General features: G+C 42.1%; 2 protein-coding genes across 2 annotated transcripts; one reads left to right on the top strand and one right to left on the bottom strand.

Moving 5' to 3' along the window:
• Positions 1–2,373: 2,373 nt before the first annotated feature.
• Positions 2,374–8,286, bottom strand: LOC311367821 (eosinophil peroxidase-like; the record flags this gene model as incomplete). Its single annotated transcript, XM_084486652.1, has 14 exons — positions 2,374–2,484; positions 2,662–2,696; positions 2,807–3,036; positions 3,291–3,528; positions 3,813–3,983; positions 4,073–4,331; positions 4,551–4,711; positions 5,324–5,687; positions 5,799–6,005; positions 6,119–6,248; positions 6,775–6,907; positions 6,997–7,172; positions 7,527–7,623; positions 8,220–8,286. The coding sequence occupies 14 exons, from the start codon at positions 8,284–8,286 to the stop codon at positions 2,374–2,376; spliced, it is 2,379 nt and encodes a 792-aa protein (XP_084342778.1).
• Positions 8,287–14,345: 6,059 nt separating this feature from the next.
• On the top strand, positions 14,346–18,659 carry sftpba (surfactant protein Ba). Its single transcript, XM_084486516.1, has 10 exons — positions 14,346–14,565; positions 14,713–14,765; positions 15,867–15,941; positions 16,524–16,652; positions 16,824–16,985; positions 17,358–17,438; positions 17,606–17,789; positions 18,028–18,101; positions 18,187–18,252; positions 18,339–18,659. Exons 1-9 carry the CDS (start codon positions 14,505–14,507, stop codon positions 18,241–18,243), a joined length of 876 nt encoding a protein of 291 aa, XP_084342642.1. The 5' UTR covers positions 14,346–14,504; the 3' UTR covers positions 18,244–18,252; positions 18,339–18,659.
• The last annotated feature ends 1,013 nt before the right edge of the window (positions 18,660–19,672 follow it).

Below are 19,672 nucleotides of genomic sequence, written 5' to 3'. Positions count from 1 at the left end.
GAGCCTTAAATACATTTTTAAAGACGTAGGAAAAGGTGTGCATAGAGACAAAAAATGTGCTGTATAGGTTAAACAAAGGCTATTGCATGAGTGACCTTACTGGTCGATGATGTACAAGACAGCAATAGCCTGAACAAGATAGCCCCGCCCCCAAATTAAGTGTATTGCTTGAGATGATGTCATCTGGAAACTTGATCAGCTGTTTGGTTTTATTTATTTTTGTCATAAAGCATTAAACATCTGCTTTTGATCAATAGGGTTTTGTTGGTGTTGTATATAAAGCAGATTTTTGATTTTGATTGCATATTGCATCAACCATTGATAACCAATCATCAAACTAAGTAAAAAACAGTATCCTGGCAGTATCCTGTTTATCTTCCCGGGCTGTCAAGCCATAAATAGAAACAAGCCATAACCTACAGATAACATTTTGAATCAGAATTATTTGAGATCTATTCATCTTGACACTGATGGGAAAGAGAAGTAGTGTTGAGAGATTGCTTATTTATTTTTCCTTTTTTAAAATTAAATATTAAAGGATTTGAAGGTTATTACAAAACAATTAATCTTGATTGAACCATTTCAACCACAGAGGAAGAATGTATCCAAAGCACTTTTTGCGTTTAATATGAGACAGGTTAAAAAAAATTCAAGATGTGTTATAATATGTCAGATTAAAATTGAGTAACAGACAGAATTGATTAGTGCAAATACATTTAGTCAATAAACAAAACAAAAACAAGGCCTAAAAAGTCCATGGTAAAAATCTTACCAGCTCTGACAAAGTACTTTATGTAAATACTAAAATTCCATTGTCAAAGTTGTGGTTAAACATTTCAGTGTACTATATTTCATGGTGTGGTCCTAAATAATAACAGTGGTTCTAAATAATGGGGTGATTTTTATATTAGCAAACAGTATTTTAAAAGATAGAAATATAGAAATAAAGAAAAAACGGCTGTGAAGGAAGAATTGGTTTGTTGAATGGTGCATGACACAAGTTTGTCATTAAGTCAAGGAGGAAGACAGTAACCAGGTTGCGTTGATAAGAATTCTTTCAAGGGCCAGGTTCACCTGGCCCTTGGGAAACCTTCAGAGGAGGAAAACACAAGCAGAAGGTAATGTTAGAGTAACAGCTTGATCACGTGTCAGATGTTCATGTACTGGCTCGGTCTTTAATGGCTGCACTGTTGTAAAGCTATGCGAGGCGCTTGTAGGGTTTAAAACAATTTCAGCAGCTGATCCTTGTTTAAGTCATAAGTGAATCTATGCAAAAGGGAGATTAGGTCACAGACCTTAATGACCTGTCCTAACATTTTCTATAATATAATTTGCATTTTCTCATTTCACAGCTAATGCATGCATATCATATCCAATTACCAATAGGAACACAGATAATTGTTGAGAAGATCACACGTCCTTATTCCTGAACTAGCTCATTCTTCTCGTCCTACAGAGATGTGAGACATAACCACCTCATTGTCCTCTTCCATCTGCGGCTCCATGCTGCCCATGATGTCCTCCTCTGCCTGGGTCATCCTGGTCCTCTGGATACAAACAGGATAATACAAATCAGTACGTGTCATCTCTTCTCCCTCAGTATTTATACATCAGTGGTATCAAAAAGAAATGTTCATGTACTGGCTCGGTCTTTAATGGCTGCACTGTTGTAAAGCTACAAGGCGCTTGTAGGGTTTAAAACAATTTCAGCAGCTGATCCTTGTTTAAGTCATAAGTGAATCTATGCGAAAGGGAGATTAGGTCACAGACCTTAATGACCTGTCCTAACATTTTCTATAATATAATTAGCATTTTCTCATTTCACAGCTAATGCATGCATATCATATCCAATTACCAATAGGAACACAGATAATTGTTCAGAAGATCACACGTCCTTATTCCTAAACTAGCTCATTCTTCTCGTCCTACAGAGATGTGAGACATAACCACCTCATTGTCCTCTTCCATCTGCGGCTCCACAGTGACCATGATGTCCTCTTCTGCCTGGGTCATCCTGGTCCTCTGGATACAAACATGATAATACAAATCAGTACGTGTCATCTCTTCTCCCTCAGTATTTATACATCAGAAATGTTCATGTACTGGCTCGGTCTTTAATGGCTGCACTGTTGTAAAGCTACGAGGCGCTTGTAGGGTTTAAAACAATTTCAGCAGCTGATCCTTGTTTAAGTCATAAGTGAATCTATGCAAAAGGGAAATTAGGTCACAGACCTTAATGACCTGTCCTAACATTTTCTATAATATAATTTGCATTTTCTCATTTCACAGCTAATGCATGCATATCATATCCAATTACCAATAGGAACACAGATAATTGTTGAGAAGATCACACGTCCTTATTCCTGAACTAGCTCATTCTTCTCGTCCTACAGAGATGTGAGACATAACCACCTCATTGTCCTCTTCCATCTGCGGCTCCATCCTGCCCATGATGTCCTCCTCTACCTGGGTCAGCCTGGTCTTCTGGATACAAACAGGATAATACAAATCAGTACGTGTCATCTCTTCTCCCTCAGTATTTATACATCAGTGGTATTAAAAAGAAAGGGGGGAGGGATCTGTGGGCAAGTATGGGAATTTAACATATCAATAAGTGTATTGTCCAAAATTGGATGCAAAAAATACATTAATAATTATTACCTCAGCTTCAATGGCTGCAAGAATTTCATTTGTGCCTGCAAAAAGAAACAAGGATTTTAAAAACGTAAGAGGATTCAATAAAATGTGCAAGCTAAAGGTTTTTCTAAAGTGAAAGTGAGCCTTTGACCACATTCGGGTTCCTCACCTGACATCTCCTCATCAGGGCCCTCTCTGGGCCTCTCCCTCCAGGGAAAGAGGTTCATGCGTGGGATGCTGGAGCAGCGGACCATGCTGTTTGTAGCGGAGACTAATCTGAAGGGGTACCGGGGGACGCTGGAGATGCCCGTGTTGTCGCAGATGATCCTGGCCAGGGTGACATCACTCAGCGCCTTCCTCTGTCTGGGGGTGAATACGCCCAGATTCTCGTACCACAACCTGTCCATGGCAAACAGAACTAAAAGTTAATGAGATGGATCATGCCTGGCCTAGTAAAGTTGGGCTACGGGGTTAGAGTGGGGAGGGGGTCCACATACAAATACTTTCCCCCCTACATACCCCTTAATTCAATTCAAACCTGCATCATCAATCATTATCCAAAGTTTATCTAGATCCCACCGGGTCGTCCTTCTTTCTGTTTTACACCCCAACGTCAGTCAGTGAGTCCGGTCCGTACATGTCTGCATGCGTACCTGTCTCCCTGGCGGAGTTTCTTGAACTGGTTGGCGATGAGGCAGGAGAACAGAGGGCCCACACGGCCTCCCTTGACGAAGGGTTCCGCCACGCCTCCCAGCCACACGTCGATGTTGCTGGGTGTTCCGTACAGCTGCAGGAGTCTGGTCGCCAGGCCCGTGTTGTTCAGAACCTGAGCCAGCTCGGCCTGGTTTCTAGGCTGGGACAGCCCACAGTACCTACGCCACATGTTGTAGCCTAGCGTGTTGAGTAAAAGAGGTGGATTTCCATCAGATCGTGAAGCATTTGCAACGTCATCTACACAAAACCAATCAAAAAGAAGAGAAGAAAGTCTAAGGCACTTAGAACCCTGACCTCGTAGGTCGAGCCCATTCTTGGTTTCAAAGTGGAAAATAATAGGTTGCTTTGGTAGTTTAGTGTGTAAGCAGCCGGGTATACTCATGGTTTAATAAAAGGGAATTAAATCAAGCGAGCAAAGAGGCAGCAGGCAAGAAAAGGAGAGGCTTTTAGGGGATAGGTACCAGGGATGCCGTGGTCCCGGCTCCTCTGCATGTTGAGCGACCCCAGGTCCAGAGCCAGGTGCTCGACAAACTGGAAGAGCCTCTCCCGCACCGCGTCCACCAGCGTGGGACTCTCAGTGTTCAGTTTGGCAGGACGGCCCGCAAGACCTCGGATCAGGGGGTCGATCCCGCCTGTAACAAACCAACAACAACAATGTGACGAAAACGATCGTGTTTGAAATTCATGTCTCTTGCAAGCACTTTGTGTTATCTCCGCTCACCTTCGAATATGACCCTCCAGGGGCTGAAGAAGGCCTTGAAGAGCGGCACGTTGGGGATGAGGGCGTTCTCCCGGTAGTTGTCGTCAAGGCGAGATAGGTAGGGCTGGATGGTCACGTGGGCAAAGCGGTAGGCGGCGGTGGCGAACACGTTGGCGATGCTGGGGTCCACTTTGGGGTTGTAGCCCGGGTAGCCGGCCAGCTTTCTGGACATGACCTCGTCACCCAAGATTTGGGGCAGGTAGTCCCTGAAAATCAACACCTGAGGAGGGACACATGTTGAGGAGGAGAATAAGGAGGAGAAACACTTGTTGAGGAGGAGAAGAAGAAGGTGAAGGATGGACAAGTGAGGTGGAGGAGTAGGAGGGAGAGAGAGAAAGACACGTGTTGAGAAGGGTACGTTCAGTAGAGGATGTATCAGAGATGCGAGCACGAGTGAGAGTAGAGGAGATGGATAAAGAGGTGCGGGGGCGGGGCTTGCCTGATTGTACGCGCCCATGATTTTACGAGCCTCTTGGTAGAGGGTCTCACCGTCCCACTGCGGGTTTAGCTTCTTGAGTTCGCGCGCCACCCGGTTGTGTTCTCGCATGAACAGGGTGTGGAGGGACGTCAGGGCAATGTTCTCATCGACACGCACGTCACCTGGAAACACGACACAAGCCGTTTGAATCTTAACTTGTCGCGAGTCTACAAACGGTTTGCTAGCTATGATCGAGAGGTAGAATAGAGAGATAGAAACTGACAAACAGACAGTGATCAATTCTGAGTGTTAGAGATATATAGAGATAGATAGAAATAGATATGAATATATACGGGGGGTTTTCGAAATTTTCACTGTACACCAAAATCTATGCTGACGGACTTTATGGGTCCCAATGGCAAAAATGTTGAGCATGCATAATGAGGCATGTATACCAAGTTTCAGAATCGTTCATCCATCGGGCCAGGCAAGCTGAACGTTTTGCTCAAACCGGAAGTTATCGCGCCCCAATCTATATTTTGGCACCAAACCTGTTTACCGGGGATATGTACCCCACATTTGACCAGTCCAAACTTTTCACAAGTCCACCACGGAGATATAGGTCTTACCAGTCAAATATAATAATACCCAAACCTTAGAATAACAATAGGTATCCACAGATACTCTGTGAATACCTAATAAAGAGATAGACATAGCAATATATAGAGATAGACAAAAAGATGGATGGAGATTTATAGAGATGTTTATGATATACATATACAGTATGCGCCAACCTGCAATGAAACAGGGCACCTCCTGGGCATTGCTGTCATTTGTGACTCTCCTGCGTGTAGCGCAAATGTTAGCATGCACAGGGCTGAACGGCAGCAGCTCCCGGCCGTTGTCCCTGTACTTGTCGTTGACGCGCAGGAGGCCCGCATCGCTCGTGAGGTTGCGGAGGTCCAACACCAGCTGCTCCTCCGAGCCGTACACCGTGCTCAGGTCCAGGAACGCCGTCACGGTGTTGATCTGCTCCCGCTTCTTCGCCACGCCGGCAAAATTGTATTCCGAATATCCAGTTCCACACACGGGCGCCGATCGGAAGACCGGGATGCAGCTGTCCGCGCCAGTGGGCAAACGGGGGTCGCCGGGGGGGATCTGTGTAGGAGAGTGACGACGACGGTGATGTAGACCACAGCGTCACTGTCTAAACATATTGGTCGTACTACACAATAAAAGCCCCAACTGGAACCCAGTCGGTGACCATACCTGAATGGGGAAGCAGGGCTCGGAGCGCTCGCAGCTGTCGTCACAGTTGAGGCCGTTGCTGAAGGAGCGGATGCTGGGAGAGAAGGGTGTGAAGGTGAGGTCGTGGTCGATAAACTGGCCGAACAGGGTCGTCAAGTGGGAGTATTGACTATCGCTGACCACGCCCTCGTTCGTCGTCGCCAGGATGCGGTTGGACACCTCCCTGACCTATGGAGGACGGACACAATCCGTTGTAGATAGACATTTTATAGTGGCCGCACGTGGGTTTAACCGTCACGCGATGCCGCTGCCGGCCGCGTGGGCTGACGACAGCATCATACCAGAGGGAGAACAAAGTCATTGTAGTGACGGTTTCCCTCCCAGCTGATGGGCAAGGCGATGTCGTCGTCGTACTGAGCGGGGAGCCACCGCGTGAAGGGGGTGTTGGAGGCCCCCAGGCGAGGGTTCATCCTGTTGACGGCACGTTGGAAGACTTTTACCTTACGACTCAAAGCCTAGTTCTCACAATCTCTCAATCATTTTTATATTGCTTCTGTCCAAATATCGTTGGTAGTGATCAACTGCATTTGCATCAATTTGAATTGCAATGTTTCAAAATAATAATAGGTATATATAAGTAATAAGTAATAAGTATAATAGGAAACACTTGAAACACTTTGTCTACACTAAAGACTTAGTTATGGTTCCACGTCGACACAATGCAATGTCCACGCAGGCACTTCAGCGCAGCCATGAGTCTGTTTTGGTTCTGCGTCGGGTTTTAGTTAGCGGACCAATCACAGCGCTTGCTGCTGCGTCGCCTCGATGCAAGGTTACAATTTCCTGGAGGCGCACGTCAGGCCCTTGCGGTGGACCCAAGGAGGGTCTGCAAGGACGTAATGGATCCGTAAACCCCCTTGCGTTGCGTCGACGTGGAACCACAACTAAGCCTAGCCTAACTAAGACAGGAACAAAGCAGTGTAACGGTCGCTCTTACAGGTTGTTGCAGACGCTGGTGGCGGTCCTGTACTTGGCCAGATTCTGAATGGTGCCACAGGGCGGATCGCTGACCCTGGCTGCACATCCAGAGATCCTCGAGAGAACCTCCAGGTCTTCACGAGGGAGCAGATCTGGAGGACAGCAGACATAGGACAATACTTGACAGTACTTGACAATACAATACAGACAATAGCAGGCAACAGAGCGGCGTGCGCCTGACCTGTGGCGTTGAGCGAGCGTTTGTGCACGCGGTGGACGCGGTCGTGCAGCAGGCGCAGCGTCTGGGCCATGTAGTCGGCAGAGCGCACGGCTGAGCGGGCGTCTCCACGCGGCTGCTTCATGAGACGCAGGATGTCCGCCGGAGAGACGACCTCTCGGCGAACCCTGCTCAGACTCCTGGCGGGGAACGGAGGGGAGGGGGCGGGGGAGGCATGGTTAGATAAAGATGGGATGAATAGCAGTATTAACATGATGGTCATCATAACATGAAGAAGATAATCATAAAAATAGGTCATGAAGCGAATAGGCTCTTATGGTTACTAATTAATTAATTAATTATGAAAGCGAAACAGGTATGTAATGGTCATTTTTTCTATCGATATTCGTTTTTGTTGTGATTATAGTTTAATCATTACACAAATGGAAAAGTGACTTTAATGCTTATGGTGGGAGTATCCTGTTACAGAATTGTTTTCTGGTGATTGTTTAATTCTCGTTAAGACAGAATAAGATTCAGAACAACAAACTCACTCATCTCGCGAGTACTTGTAAGCATCATCCACCAGTTTTTTGGCTTCTTTAAAGCACTCCATAAGATAGGGACGACCCAGACCTTCAGATACAAGAGCATTAATAAAATAAACCACAAGATAGATAGACCTTCAGATACAAGAGCCTTGATAAAATAAACCATAAGATAGACCTTCAGATACAAGAGCATTAATAAAATAAACCATAAGATAGACCTTCAGATACAAGAGCATTAATAAAATAAACCATAAGATAGACCTTCAGATACAAGAGCATTAAACGGGTAGTTCGGAATTTTGGACATCGGACCTCATTTCCAAGTGAGCCAGTGTGTTATTTATCATTGGAGACATTCAGTCCTTCTAGTTGTAGTCCTTCTAATCACTGGTGCTAGGCTAGCGCAAGTCGAGGGGAACTGCTGGCCTGCCAATAAAAACAGTTTTACCCACTCCACAGTACACCCAAGGCAAACCAATTATAATGGCCAACTATCGATGTAAATGTCTGTGTTGATGTCTGTGTAGAATAATGTTAGAAATAAAACTATCCACAGACACTGTGAATACCTAATAAACAAACTTAAAACTTAACCTTGAACAGAAAAAAAGAAGTTAGGGAAAAGAAAAACATCACAGTAGACCAACATTTTAAAAACATTCACATTTTTTAAAAGTTAATCGTTTAAAAGCTTACTTGATGGGTTTGAATGGGCCTGCGTCATGCAGATGCCCAGCATTAGAACACAGACAAGCAGGTTCATCTATAAGTGAACAAAACATACCGAGCATCAGCCATCAACGTTAAGCCTTCCATTGTCTGACACACGTTAGACAATAATGATGCTAGGTCCCACATAGTCCTCTTACCTCTCCAGGTGAAGCTAAAAGTACAGTGAGAACAATGTGAAGGTTGTGTGAAGACTGTCCCTTTGTCAGCCTATTTATAATGAGTGTCTTAGGCCTCACCCCCAGTGTTGAGGTTTTCATGTGTGGTCAATATATCATTAAATCCTATAGTTCCTACTTCCTTCTTCTAGCTGAACTGGATTAACTTAAGTTTATCAATCGACTAATCAACTTTCTTGTGCAACAAAAGCTTTGAGTAGCATCTACTATTTACTATCATACTAACTAACTTTTACATTGGTAGCATATTGTTATTTTTTCACATGGAAAAAAACAATTTCCAGATACAAAAGGGGTCATCCACACCTGATATTAACAGATAATTGTGGGTGTAAAAATGTGCTTCAAATACTTAAAGTCTTTAAATACTTAAAATGAGACGCAGGAAAGCCATGCAACAATCTGACTGAGGATAGTGGGGAGGATAGTGGAACATTTAACTCTGTTAGACAACTAAATGACAAGACAGTCAAGCCCGTGAGATTCTCAGTCTGGCACCAGAAGCAATCAGAACTAACTCTACTACTAACCAAATAGCAAAACACAAACATTAGGTGAAGTTGTGAAGCCTGCTTTACTGCTTTCTGGAGAAAAGCAGTCATGAGTGATTGGTTGCAAATGCACCAGCTGATAACATCTTTAAAAACCTACACTTTCATAGAAACACACAATACTTGGCTGCATGTTGCTGTCAAGGAATAACATACCATAACATTTCCTGATCCCTTACAGCAGCACGCTTCATCACTTGCAGGAAACCTTTCTTTAATAGGTGTGAGCGTTCAGGAAGACAGTACATAAGTGGTGCACATGCACACACACATGTACACAAACTATTACAAACCATGTACAGTTTATTACAACCAAATGTATCCCTTATCATGCTCATATATTGCAATATGTTCTGGGCCTGAACAATCACTTGAAAACAGCCACTATAATTTGCTAGGATATCTAACTTTTCAACCATTTTTAAGATATTGATGGCTTAGTCCAGAATCTTAAAAATAAGAAAATATTAATCTCTGGGTTGTACAGTCAAACGCGATTGATGATTGAGTGCCTATTGTGAAACACATAGACACACCTGCAGTATTTTGCTAAATTATCAAGACGACTCAACATGGTCTCAAATATGCTCTTCTTAATTGAGGAGGCCTATGCTTTGACAAACTGGAAATATACACTTTTCTTCAAAAAGCCATGTGTATTGCTTGTGTCAGCTTTCTTGAAATGCAGGGTCCTTCATGTCTTGAAAATGCAGGACCATATCCAAGGACTCTGTACTCGGATGTGCTTGGGATTAGGTTGGTAAGGCTTGTCCCAAACAAGAATCAATGTTCTACTGTCACTTGTCATACATTCTTCCTAGGTCCGTACCAATCTGCCTAAAAAATAAATTCTGAAACATTACAAATGTAGCTTCTCTGTATAATGCCATTCAGTGGACTCTATCATCAAGAGCACCTTACAGTATAAGGGCTCAAAACGTAGTCTTCTAAACCGTTATTGTGGATAACTATTGTTATTCTAGGGTTTGGGTATTATTAATATTCCGGATTGGTAATGCCTAGATCTCCGAGGTGGTGCACTATCATTTGGCAACGATTGGCACGGCCGCCCCGATGAATTCCATTTTTTGAAACTTGTTTGACATGTCTTATTTCACATGATGAACATTTTTGTGTCTTGAACCCAGAATGTCCGTCAAGATAGATTTTGCTGTACAGTGAAAATATCAGGAAAACTTAAACAAACTGCATCCTCTGAACCATAGCTTCAAATAGCGTTAAATGTAAATCTAACAGCTTGGATTTACATTTATTGACTTGCGTGGGCTCTGAATACCTTGTGTGACTGCTTGCAGTCCTAGTTTCATATTAGTCTTGTTTCCACGTTGGACAATGTTTCACAGATATCTCCCAGAGTGTCACACAATATCCTTGATATATCTGGAAAAAAAGTGTGAAATATGTCCATTCTTTACACCAAGACTAATCGGAACTAAATCTGTCCTATTTCAACCGGCCAATTTGTTTTGCAAGAATCCCGGTTGTAATGGAAATGGAAGCTAAGGGGACTTTACGCTTTCAAACAGTGTTCAAACACACGGAAGGAGAACACGGAAGGAGATGAGCAAATATGATCAGTAATATGATTCTCTCCATCATACAAATGAAATGTCAAATATTGTCAGTAATTTGACATTTGGTAATACTTTATCATACAAAACAAACCATCAGGCCGACTGAATGCCCGTCGCGGATTAGCAGCCATGTTCATAATTTACAGTTAGCAGTTATACTTGATACAATGATACATTCACTAAATGTATAATTTTTTGGGAGTCCAGAACAATTGGCCCTCATTTTATTCAGATTACGCTGCCCTCTGTCTAGTTGTTTTACAATCTTGCTATCAAAGAATAAACTCAGCATGACACCATTTTCGTTACTCTAATTTAGATGTTATGATTTGGGATTGTTGTCGTACTTGTAAATCTCTTCAGATTATCTGACTATACAAGATCAACTGAATAAAAGATCACCACAGGATGAACCGAATAAATTATGAGATGATTAAATACTAAACTAAATAAATGATAAAATGACGATGATACAATTACTCAATTATAAACAGACTATATGAGTGATTAGCTGACTAATTAAGTGATAAGCTGTTCAAATGTAGCCTGGGAAGAGAGAAAAAAAAGAATTCCTTGGTTGAGTAAATTGCGACTGGGTTTTATTCTTCAGACACAAATATTTCCAAACAATGTGTCAGCTGCAGTGAAAAAGTGAACACATGAAAATAAAATACAGAATGTTTTCGACATTGTTAGAGCGTCTCTTTTGGCCACTAGTGTGTAAGTGTCCTATATATAATATATACTGAGGAGCAATAAGTAGCCCAGGTGGTAGAGAGGCCTGCTCTGCAACTAGTGGGATTCCTGGTGCTGTTCATAGAGTATGGAGGTGTGAACAGGACTCACCAACCCTGACCTGGCTGACTAGCTGCCGGTTGCTATGGTTGTTTGGTCGACGGCACCGTCAACACCTTTTGTCTATAATATGCTTTTACTGTTTTGTATAGAAATCTTGTGACCCGCGGCCTCTGGGATTTCGATGACATTTACGATGGTGAAAGAACCGAGAAGGAACAAGGAACAGGACAAGCGACAATAAAGAAATGACGATGAACAGAACAAACCCACATGAGTTTGAGGTTGGATTATACAAAGGCAAGAGTAGTTTACCCTTCCCCTCACAGGTTCTTCCACTTTGGATTTGTGTTTTAGTACATTTCTGTAGAAGATGTCTTTGCCTCCTAATTTTATATTATTTATAATATATTACAACAACAAGATAATCTTCAGTTTAGTCGTATTGCCAGCTAAATTGTCTTTGTCTTTAAAGAAACACAACTGGAATATAGACACTTGTCTATTGTGCAATATAAACTACTTGTGATGTGCTGTTCATCATTTATGTTACATTTGACCTAACCGATTTATTAAAAATTCGAATTTATTTATTATTGGTCTGTTTTCAACTTTCTTTAGCGTCATATACAGTATCAATCCAGGAACCACAACTGATGTTTTCTCTCCTAGAACAAGTGCCTACAACTGGCCTATGGTGGGTGCTTTTACGTAAAGGCGAGCGTGTCTAATGCATTGTTTACCTGCATTGTTCACAATCCCAAACTGCACCTATACTCGTAAGTAGTTAATAAGAAGGTCTACTTCTGGTAAATCGATAGCTCAGCTTCTTATCAAGTGTCTGGTAAAATACCTTGTAACTTTCTGTATCCTCTGGTCTCTGGATCTTCAGTGTGCTTGTGTGGACCCTGCACACTTTGGAACGTGCAAATGGTGGGCTGCGCAGATTGAGGGCCATGAACACCATGCACGCTTTGGGCCGTGCACACTAACATACAAACATAAATAAACAAACAATCATGTCGACCTTAACAAGGAGGGACAGAAACATAACATTACATTTATTTAGCGGACGCTTTTAAGTTTTCTTTTCTTTTCTTCTTCTCATTGACAAGCTGCAGTCTGCAAAGATACATATCCAGCCTGCCTGCGGTGGATGACGTGAAGGGTTTGAAGACCAGCCCGGCCGCTGCGTTCTGGTCGCATGGCACCTGCAGGCAGGAAGGGAGTTGCAGTAGTCTTCTAGACACGAGTGAGTGGACGAAAGCCTGGACCAAAACCTGGGTGGCCTTCTGGGTAAGGAACGGACGTATCCTCCTGATGTTTCTGCAGGCAACGTCGAGAGCAAAGGACAGCTGGTCATCCAGTGTCACACCCAGGCTCCTTGCCGTCCAAGTCACAGCCACCAAAGAGTTGTCAGTATTGATGGAGAGGTTGTGGACGGGCGATGCCTTCCAGGAAGAGTAGCGAAGTGTTGTCCAGATTGGACTTCAAGCAGTGTGTCGACATCACTGAGAGATGTCAGCCAGCTAGCAGAGATTTGTGGAAAAGACAGAATTAGGTGTTTGGCATCTGCATGCAAGCGGCCTTGCTGGGGAACACTATAGGACTGTGTGTGTGTGTGTGTGTGTGTGTGTGTGTGTGTGTGTGTGTGTGTGTGTGTGTGTGTGTGTGTGTGTGTGTGTGTGTGTGTGTGTGTGTGTGTGTGTGTGTGTGTGTGTGTGTGTGTGTGTGTGTGTTTTGTGTAGTGTGCAATATCTGTGTGTGTAAAATATGAGGCTGATGGTGATAGAAAGTCCAAAGAACATAGGGTGGTTAAGCCACTGTGACAGGATTTCTTAGAGGCAGATAGCTGCCTGATAACAATACTGCTTATCACAGTTTCACTGGGTTCCGTGATCAATACCTGATTCATTTGAAATAAACTGCTCTCAGTGTTCACTGTGGACCGAGGTGGTGGGGGTGGAGGTGGAGGTGCTGGTGCTGGTGGTTGTTGATGGCGGAACTGCAGATGATGGTTTGTTCAAGATGGTTTAAGCAACTGGGCCCTGATCACCAGGGCCAAGTTGTTCAAAGGTAATCTTACCGGATTACATCGGATTGGATGAAATATTGAAAATGGGTTTTTCAAAAGAAAAAATGGATTCTGAAATCCAATCTTGGTTTAGATCTGGTTCAAACCTTCAGTATGTGTTGTTCTTTATTATTATTATTTTTTAACTTTTTAGTAGGATTGGGATAACTTTGATCCAAAAAATCATGATGACCCTGACCCTAGCGGAAGCATGGATAAAAAAAATTTAATGGGATTTATTCCCATAAAATAATCCCCCATATAGCTATCAATATCGAAGAAAAACTATATATTTAATTGTTCATGTGAGTCATTTCGTATCACTGTATATTAATTATATATAATTTGGTAACCCTGAAAGTTTGTATCTGGATCAAGGTGATCAAATCCACTTTGAAAAACTGGTAAGATGATCCTAGATAGCAAAAACAGACATCTGGGGGAAGTAAGTCACCTGATTGGCATAGCAGACACACACACACACACACACACACACACACACACACACACACACACACACACCACCTTCTTTCTTGGATAAGAAAAGGCGTCAACACTCACAAAATCCCTCATTCTAGATCTAATAATTAGAATACTAAATTTTACCATTGGAGCATCAAAACTAAAATTGAAAAACGTGTATTCAGTAACCCTGTTGTGTAAAGATGTCACTCCTGTAGATGTTTTAGATGTTTCTTCAAGTGTAAAACAATCTCTGGCCCACGAATGAGGAACTTGAGAGTGAAACCGGGCCAATGTTTATAGAGATCTAATGACTCATTTAGAACCATTTTTGAGAAGTATTTCATTCTCACAGGAAAAAAAAAAAAAAAAAAGGCTGTGTTTTTTATTTTCATTTCTCTATCAGCATAAGCTTTGCAGGTGGACTCCTCTCAGGCCCCCCCAAGTTTCAACACATATCCCAGGTACAGTCGACAGGGTGCAGTGAAACGGCATACACCCCACCTACAGAAGACACTGTGCAGTGATCCAACATATACCCCAGCTTCACACCACAGGGTGCAGTGGACATACAGCTCAGCTACAGACTACTGCTGATGAAGACCATGGCTCCCCTCAACGTTGCTGTGCTCCTCTTCCTTGGAATCCAAAGCACAGGTAATGCTTTGTTAACAAATGACCGGTTGACATCACGTTTCTTCTTGATGATTTCTTCTATATTGTTGTATTGCATCTTGATGTGTATTGATGTTGAGGATGTGTTTGTTCATATAATGAGACGAGGGAGTTGTGGTCTCTTTGCAGCTTTGACCGCTGAATTCAAGATGAATGGAGTGCCCAAGGATTCTAAGAATCAAGTGAGTAATGATTTGTTGTTTCTTAGTCATCTTAAAGCAGGATTTTTAACGAAACGGATCTGTATATAACAAGTGCTGTTTTACAGGAACTTTCCTTGCATGATGGTCAAAAGGAGAGAAATCGTACTTTGATTTTTGTTGGTGAATCAATAATGGACTGAAGAGAATATTTCTCCTCAGGATGGCATATAAATGTGTGACTTAATACATTTTGTTATGTCATACATTGTAACTCACTGGCGGAAATAACTATATATTGCATCGTTCCAAAATCGTTCCAAATACACTAGAAACAAATTATCATCAATATTTGATATACATTTTGACTGAAAACAAATAACTTAAAAGTCAGACCTTATAATACGATGGCAATTTAACACAATATTCTAAGTTAAAAATTGTACAATTACAATGTCCTTTTTCTTCCGTCCTAGCATATAGGATGCAAAATGTGTACCTCTCCTATCCATTTTAGTCTGTATATAGTAAACACATGTTCGTAGATGGGACAGTTACTAAGATAGAAAAATATGAGCTAGGCTACACTGTCTTGGCCTTGCTCTGACCTGCTCACATAACAAATATTGCAGTATAAATAGTGTTATCACAGTATTCAGGCATTGTATACTTTCAGGCCCTATCACGCACAGTGCATCTGGTTCACCAATATTGAATCAGCTATTCACCACATTCCCAAAGCAACTATTTCAGTTCCAACAGTACTTCGTCATACTGGTGAGGAATTAAATTATCCAAATAACAATTGTGATAAATGCAATTCACAGATGTGAGTGGTTGATGCACAACTATGAGGGACACAACATTGATTTCCGTATTAGGATTAAATAGAAAACATTGATCCTGTATAAACATTGTGATTTATTATTCTCCATATCTACTTGGGATAGAAATATTGAGACATCACCAAGATAAGTAAAACAGAATAATGCATATATATATATGTATTCTGTTCATGTTATTAAACATACTATGATAAAGAGTAAATTAGTTGTAACGTTAGACCCTGTGGGATTGTAATGTAGTAAAATAATATAATGCAACAATATAACTATCTCTGTCATATTAATATGTCTTCTTTAGATTGGGGATGTTTGCGAGGACTGTAGTGATATATTCGGACTGGTGGTTGACATCCTTTCCAACGCGGAAATCCAGGTCAGTGAAGCATTCTCACAATAAAGTACCTGGAGAACACTTAAAGATTGCCTTTAAATACTACTATTTTATATTATTTATCAACCCAGATATGTCTGGAAAGCTGGGCTCTAGCTAGCATCTGCATTTGGACTGGTTCTAAATAAGTAGCATTAGCTAAAAGTAGTTTCAGTTCCGAATGTCTACAAATAAACGTATGAACCTGTTTTGAATTCACGCACGCACGCGCGCGCACGCACGCACGCACGCACACACACACACGTGTATTTGTGGCTGTAACCTTCTTGATACTTCCCCTTTTATGTTGGAAGGATCAGTTCACATTTTGTTGACCTGATAGGAGAAGTGATGAAGGAGATGTGTGATACAGACATGATATAGCAGATTTAGATATAGGATTCAGTTATGATATTGAATATACATGGTTATAATAAAGAAGATATATGATACAGGAGAGTAGATATGATTCAGAAATGATATAGAGGATATGAAAGTTATGATATAGGGGATGTATGAGTCATATAGATTATATATGCTACAGCAATGATCATATATCCCCCCCCGCCAACCCCAACCCTGCAGAGGAAGATGATGGACAACCTTGAGGTTCTGTGTGATCTCTTGCCGAACCCCGGCAAATCTGGCCAGATCTGCAGGCAGCAGGTGGAGCAGATTTTGCCAATAGCAATCAGTTTCATCACCAATTCAGTGGTAAGTTCAAAACTTTTTTTTCTTAACTAAATTACATCTCGGATCATCTTAGTTAATGTAGTTAGTCTTGTCCCCCATTTGCTTCTCTTTTGTGTTTGAAATTGCGTTGGGAGTCCAGACCCATCTTTACCGATATATGCCACTGCACACTCTTTATCACATCCTGTACAGAAACCAGAGCAAGTGTGCTCTTTCCTTGGGCTATGTGGCTCGCACTTAGAGGACGGCCATGAGAGACAACTGATCAGCGATATCCAGCAGAGTCTGAGGGCCGCCATCGAGACGCTGGACCTTAGTGACAAGCCATGGGCAGGAGAAGCCAGCAAGCTCACGGTACAGTGGGTCCAAGTCCTCAATCCCTTGCTTTCATCCCAAATAATCTACCCAAACCCTCTACTGTAGTGTCAACAAAAACACTACTGTAGTAGTGTTAGTATTGTGTAGTATCGACACAATCATTCTACTGTAGTATCAACCCTTACACTCTACTCTAGTAACACTCTACTGTAGAACAAACACTTTACTGTAGTAACACTAATCAAAACACTACTGTAGTAACACAAACTCCCTGCTAAAAGCTTCAACATAAACATTACTGTAGTTTCAACACAAAACTATTCTTTAGTTATGAACAACCACAATCCGTGGGCTGGTTTTGTGTCAGGGTAGGAACGGGTCGGTCTTGTTTTTCTGCGTTTCCCTCAGGGCACGTCCTCCATTCAATGCACCTACTGCCTGGTCATTATGGACGCTCTGCAGAAGATGTTCCCCAAAGAAAAGACAGAGGTGAGAGGGCGTCTGTTGTGGGCAGACAACAAAACACAAAGACGATCCTTAATCATAATCACACCCAAACCCCAAATTACACGTTGTGGATAAAAGCTGTGCTTTGTTTTCCGACTACATCCTCCCCGGTTTGGAATTGCGTGACATTTTGTTGTTCATTGTGACAGGCGGTAGTGGTGGACGTCCTGCTGGGGATGTGCGACCTCATCCCGGCCTCCTACACACATAAGTGTGAGGCCCTTGTAGATTCATTCGTCAAGACGGTGCTGGATACCCTGCTGAATCAGATTACACCCAAGGCCATCTGTTCCCTCGTCCAACTGTGTTCAGTGCAGGAACGAGCCCTCAACAGTGAGTCAGCAGAAAAAAAAAAAATACACCTCCCAAATTTGTATAGGTTGACCGAAGTTTGTTTGGTTACAATGCGCTGTGATTACGTTACGTTACCAAGACACATGATTTTGAATGATTGCTGTGATCCAATGTGTGTGTGTGTGTGTGTGTGTGTGTGTGTGTGTGTGTGTGTGTGTGTGTGTGTGTGTGTGTGTGTGTGTGTGTGTGTGTGTGTGTGTGTGTGTGTGTGTGACAGGGGAGGTGTTTGTGGACCCTTGCACCCTACAGAGCTTCAGATGCAGGGACCTCAGGACCGCAGTTAGATGTGGAGTAAGTATAAACAAAGGACTTTGTATACAAATTTCAAAATTCCCCAAGTTCGAGTCATAAACTTACTTTACTTTTCTGTCTGCAGACGGTTTCATTCTGTCAGAGATTCGCCTGGAAGTCCGCCCGAAGGACCCTTTTCTGAAACTTTGTGGTAAGTAAAGACATTGACTCACAAACTGAAATAATATATAATATGCTGGATGAATATGAATGTTTGTTTTATTCGTTTTCCTTTAGGCTGGGAATATGCCCCGACCTCAAACGCTTTCGTCCAACAGATGACCTAGGTGTTGCAACTTCCACTTTCAAATATTGCTTCAGTCCTTAACAATATTGACTTTTACTACTGATTGCACTTCTTTCACATTTCACTATTGCTATTTTTTGATAGGATTCATTCTTGTGATTTTTTTACCTTAAATAAAAAATATATTTTGTGACCTCTTATAAGAATCTGAACTGCAGCATATTCCGTCGTTGAGAAGAAATCTTTAACCTCCGTCTGAAAAGCTTAATGTGTTTTAATGGCAAAGTATTTTATTAAACATTAAAATAAGATTGTTGTTCCAAATTCTTTTATCAATGTTTGTTTCCCCCTTTACGTCACAATTGTACAAAAATGTGGTCGAACACGCACCATGAACCACATAAAAACATTGTATGCGTAACACGGAATGAAAGTGGATCATGTAGAAATGATTGCAAGACAAGGAAGTTTAACAACTTACTGAGTAAGACACGGCCTATAACCACAAGGAAGTGTTGAACCAGCAACGATTTAGGTGAAACGCTTCCTTACGTAGACATCAAGTAGCCAGACATTAAAAAATACATAACATATTCATGTTAGCATTTAAGTTCCCCCGAGAGCAGATACAACTCAAACCTCACATGTACAAGTTGAACCAATGATTCTGAACAACGGCCTAGAATTGAATAAGAGTCCTGCTTTGGTTTTCTGTGACAACCAGGTTTTTGTATTTATACATTATAGCTAATATATCTACACACAGAAGATATACTAGCTATAATGTATAAATACTGTAATAATATCACGTACAAATACAAAAGACTGTACGAATGTACTGATCAGAGGGACAAACGAAAATCTGGGGTAGGATATTTTATTCAGATAGCAACCGTGTTGGACAGCACAACGTTTGATACATTGGGGAAGACAGTGTTGGAAGGGGGGGATGGCCAATTTACATTCTGGGGATCCGCGCCACACAAAGAAGGGCAGAACGTTAGAAAGGCACTTTTACAAATGTCAGTATCCACGCCAGTAGACATGCCTGTAACAGCAACAAAGAGTTGGAGGTAAAAAAAAAAAAAGGGTAGTACTCTAAAACAACAGGAACCCACAGAGAAGCATGTAAACGGGCTGGTTTCTCTGTACAACACCAGCCAATCTGCTTTTGTCTGTTGGAGGGGATCCACATGTGGAAAGTGTTTGTATCTATTGACATGTGGAATGCTCGGCAACGCGATTCCTCACACAGCGCTCATTGTGGGGGCCGAGGAAACACCAAAGGCGCCAGGGGCCACTGCACGCACACACACTGATGACA

Source organism: Micromesistius poutassou (assembly GCF_964030765.1).
Source record: "Micromesistius poutassou genome assembly, chromosome: 22".
In the NCBI taxonomy this organism is placed as follows: Eukaryota; Metazoa; Chordata; class Actinopteri; order Gadiformes; family Gadidae; genus Micromesistius; species Micromesistius poutassou.
Note: the sequence above shows the minus strand (reverse complement) of the source record. Positions and strands in the feature narration are given on the sequence as shown.

Excerpts from the sequence above, each read along its gene's own strand:
- sftpba (XM_084486516.1), top strand. The coding sequence starts at position 14,505 with ATGAAGACCATGGCTCCCCTCAACGTTGCTGTGCTCCTCTTCCTTGGA. Across the intron at positions 17,439-17,605 it reads TCCCCAAAGAAAAGACAGAG|GCGGTAGTGGTGGACGTCCT; the intron begins GTGAGAGGGCGT and ends TCATTGTGACAG. Across the intron at positions 17,790-18,027 it reads GCAGGAACGAGCCCTCAACA|GGGAGGTGTTTGTGGACCCT; the intron begins GTGAGTCAGCAG and ends TGTGTGTGACAG.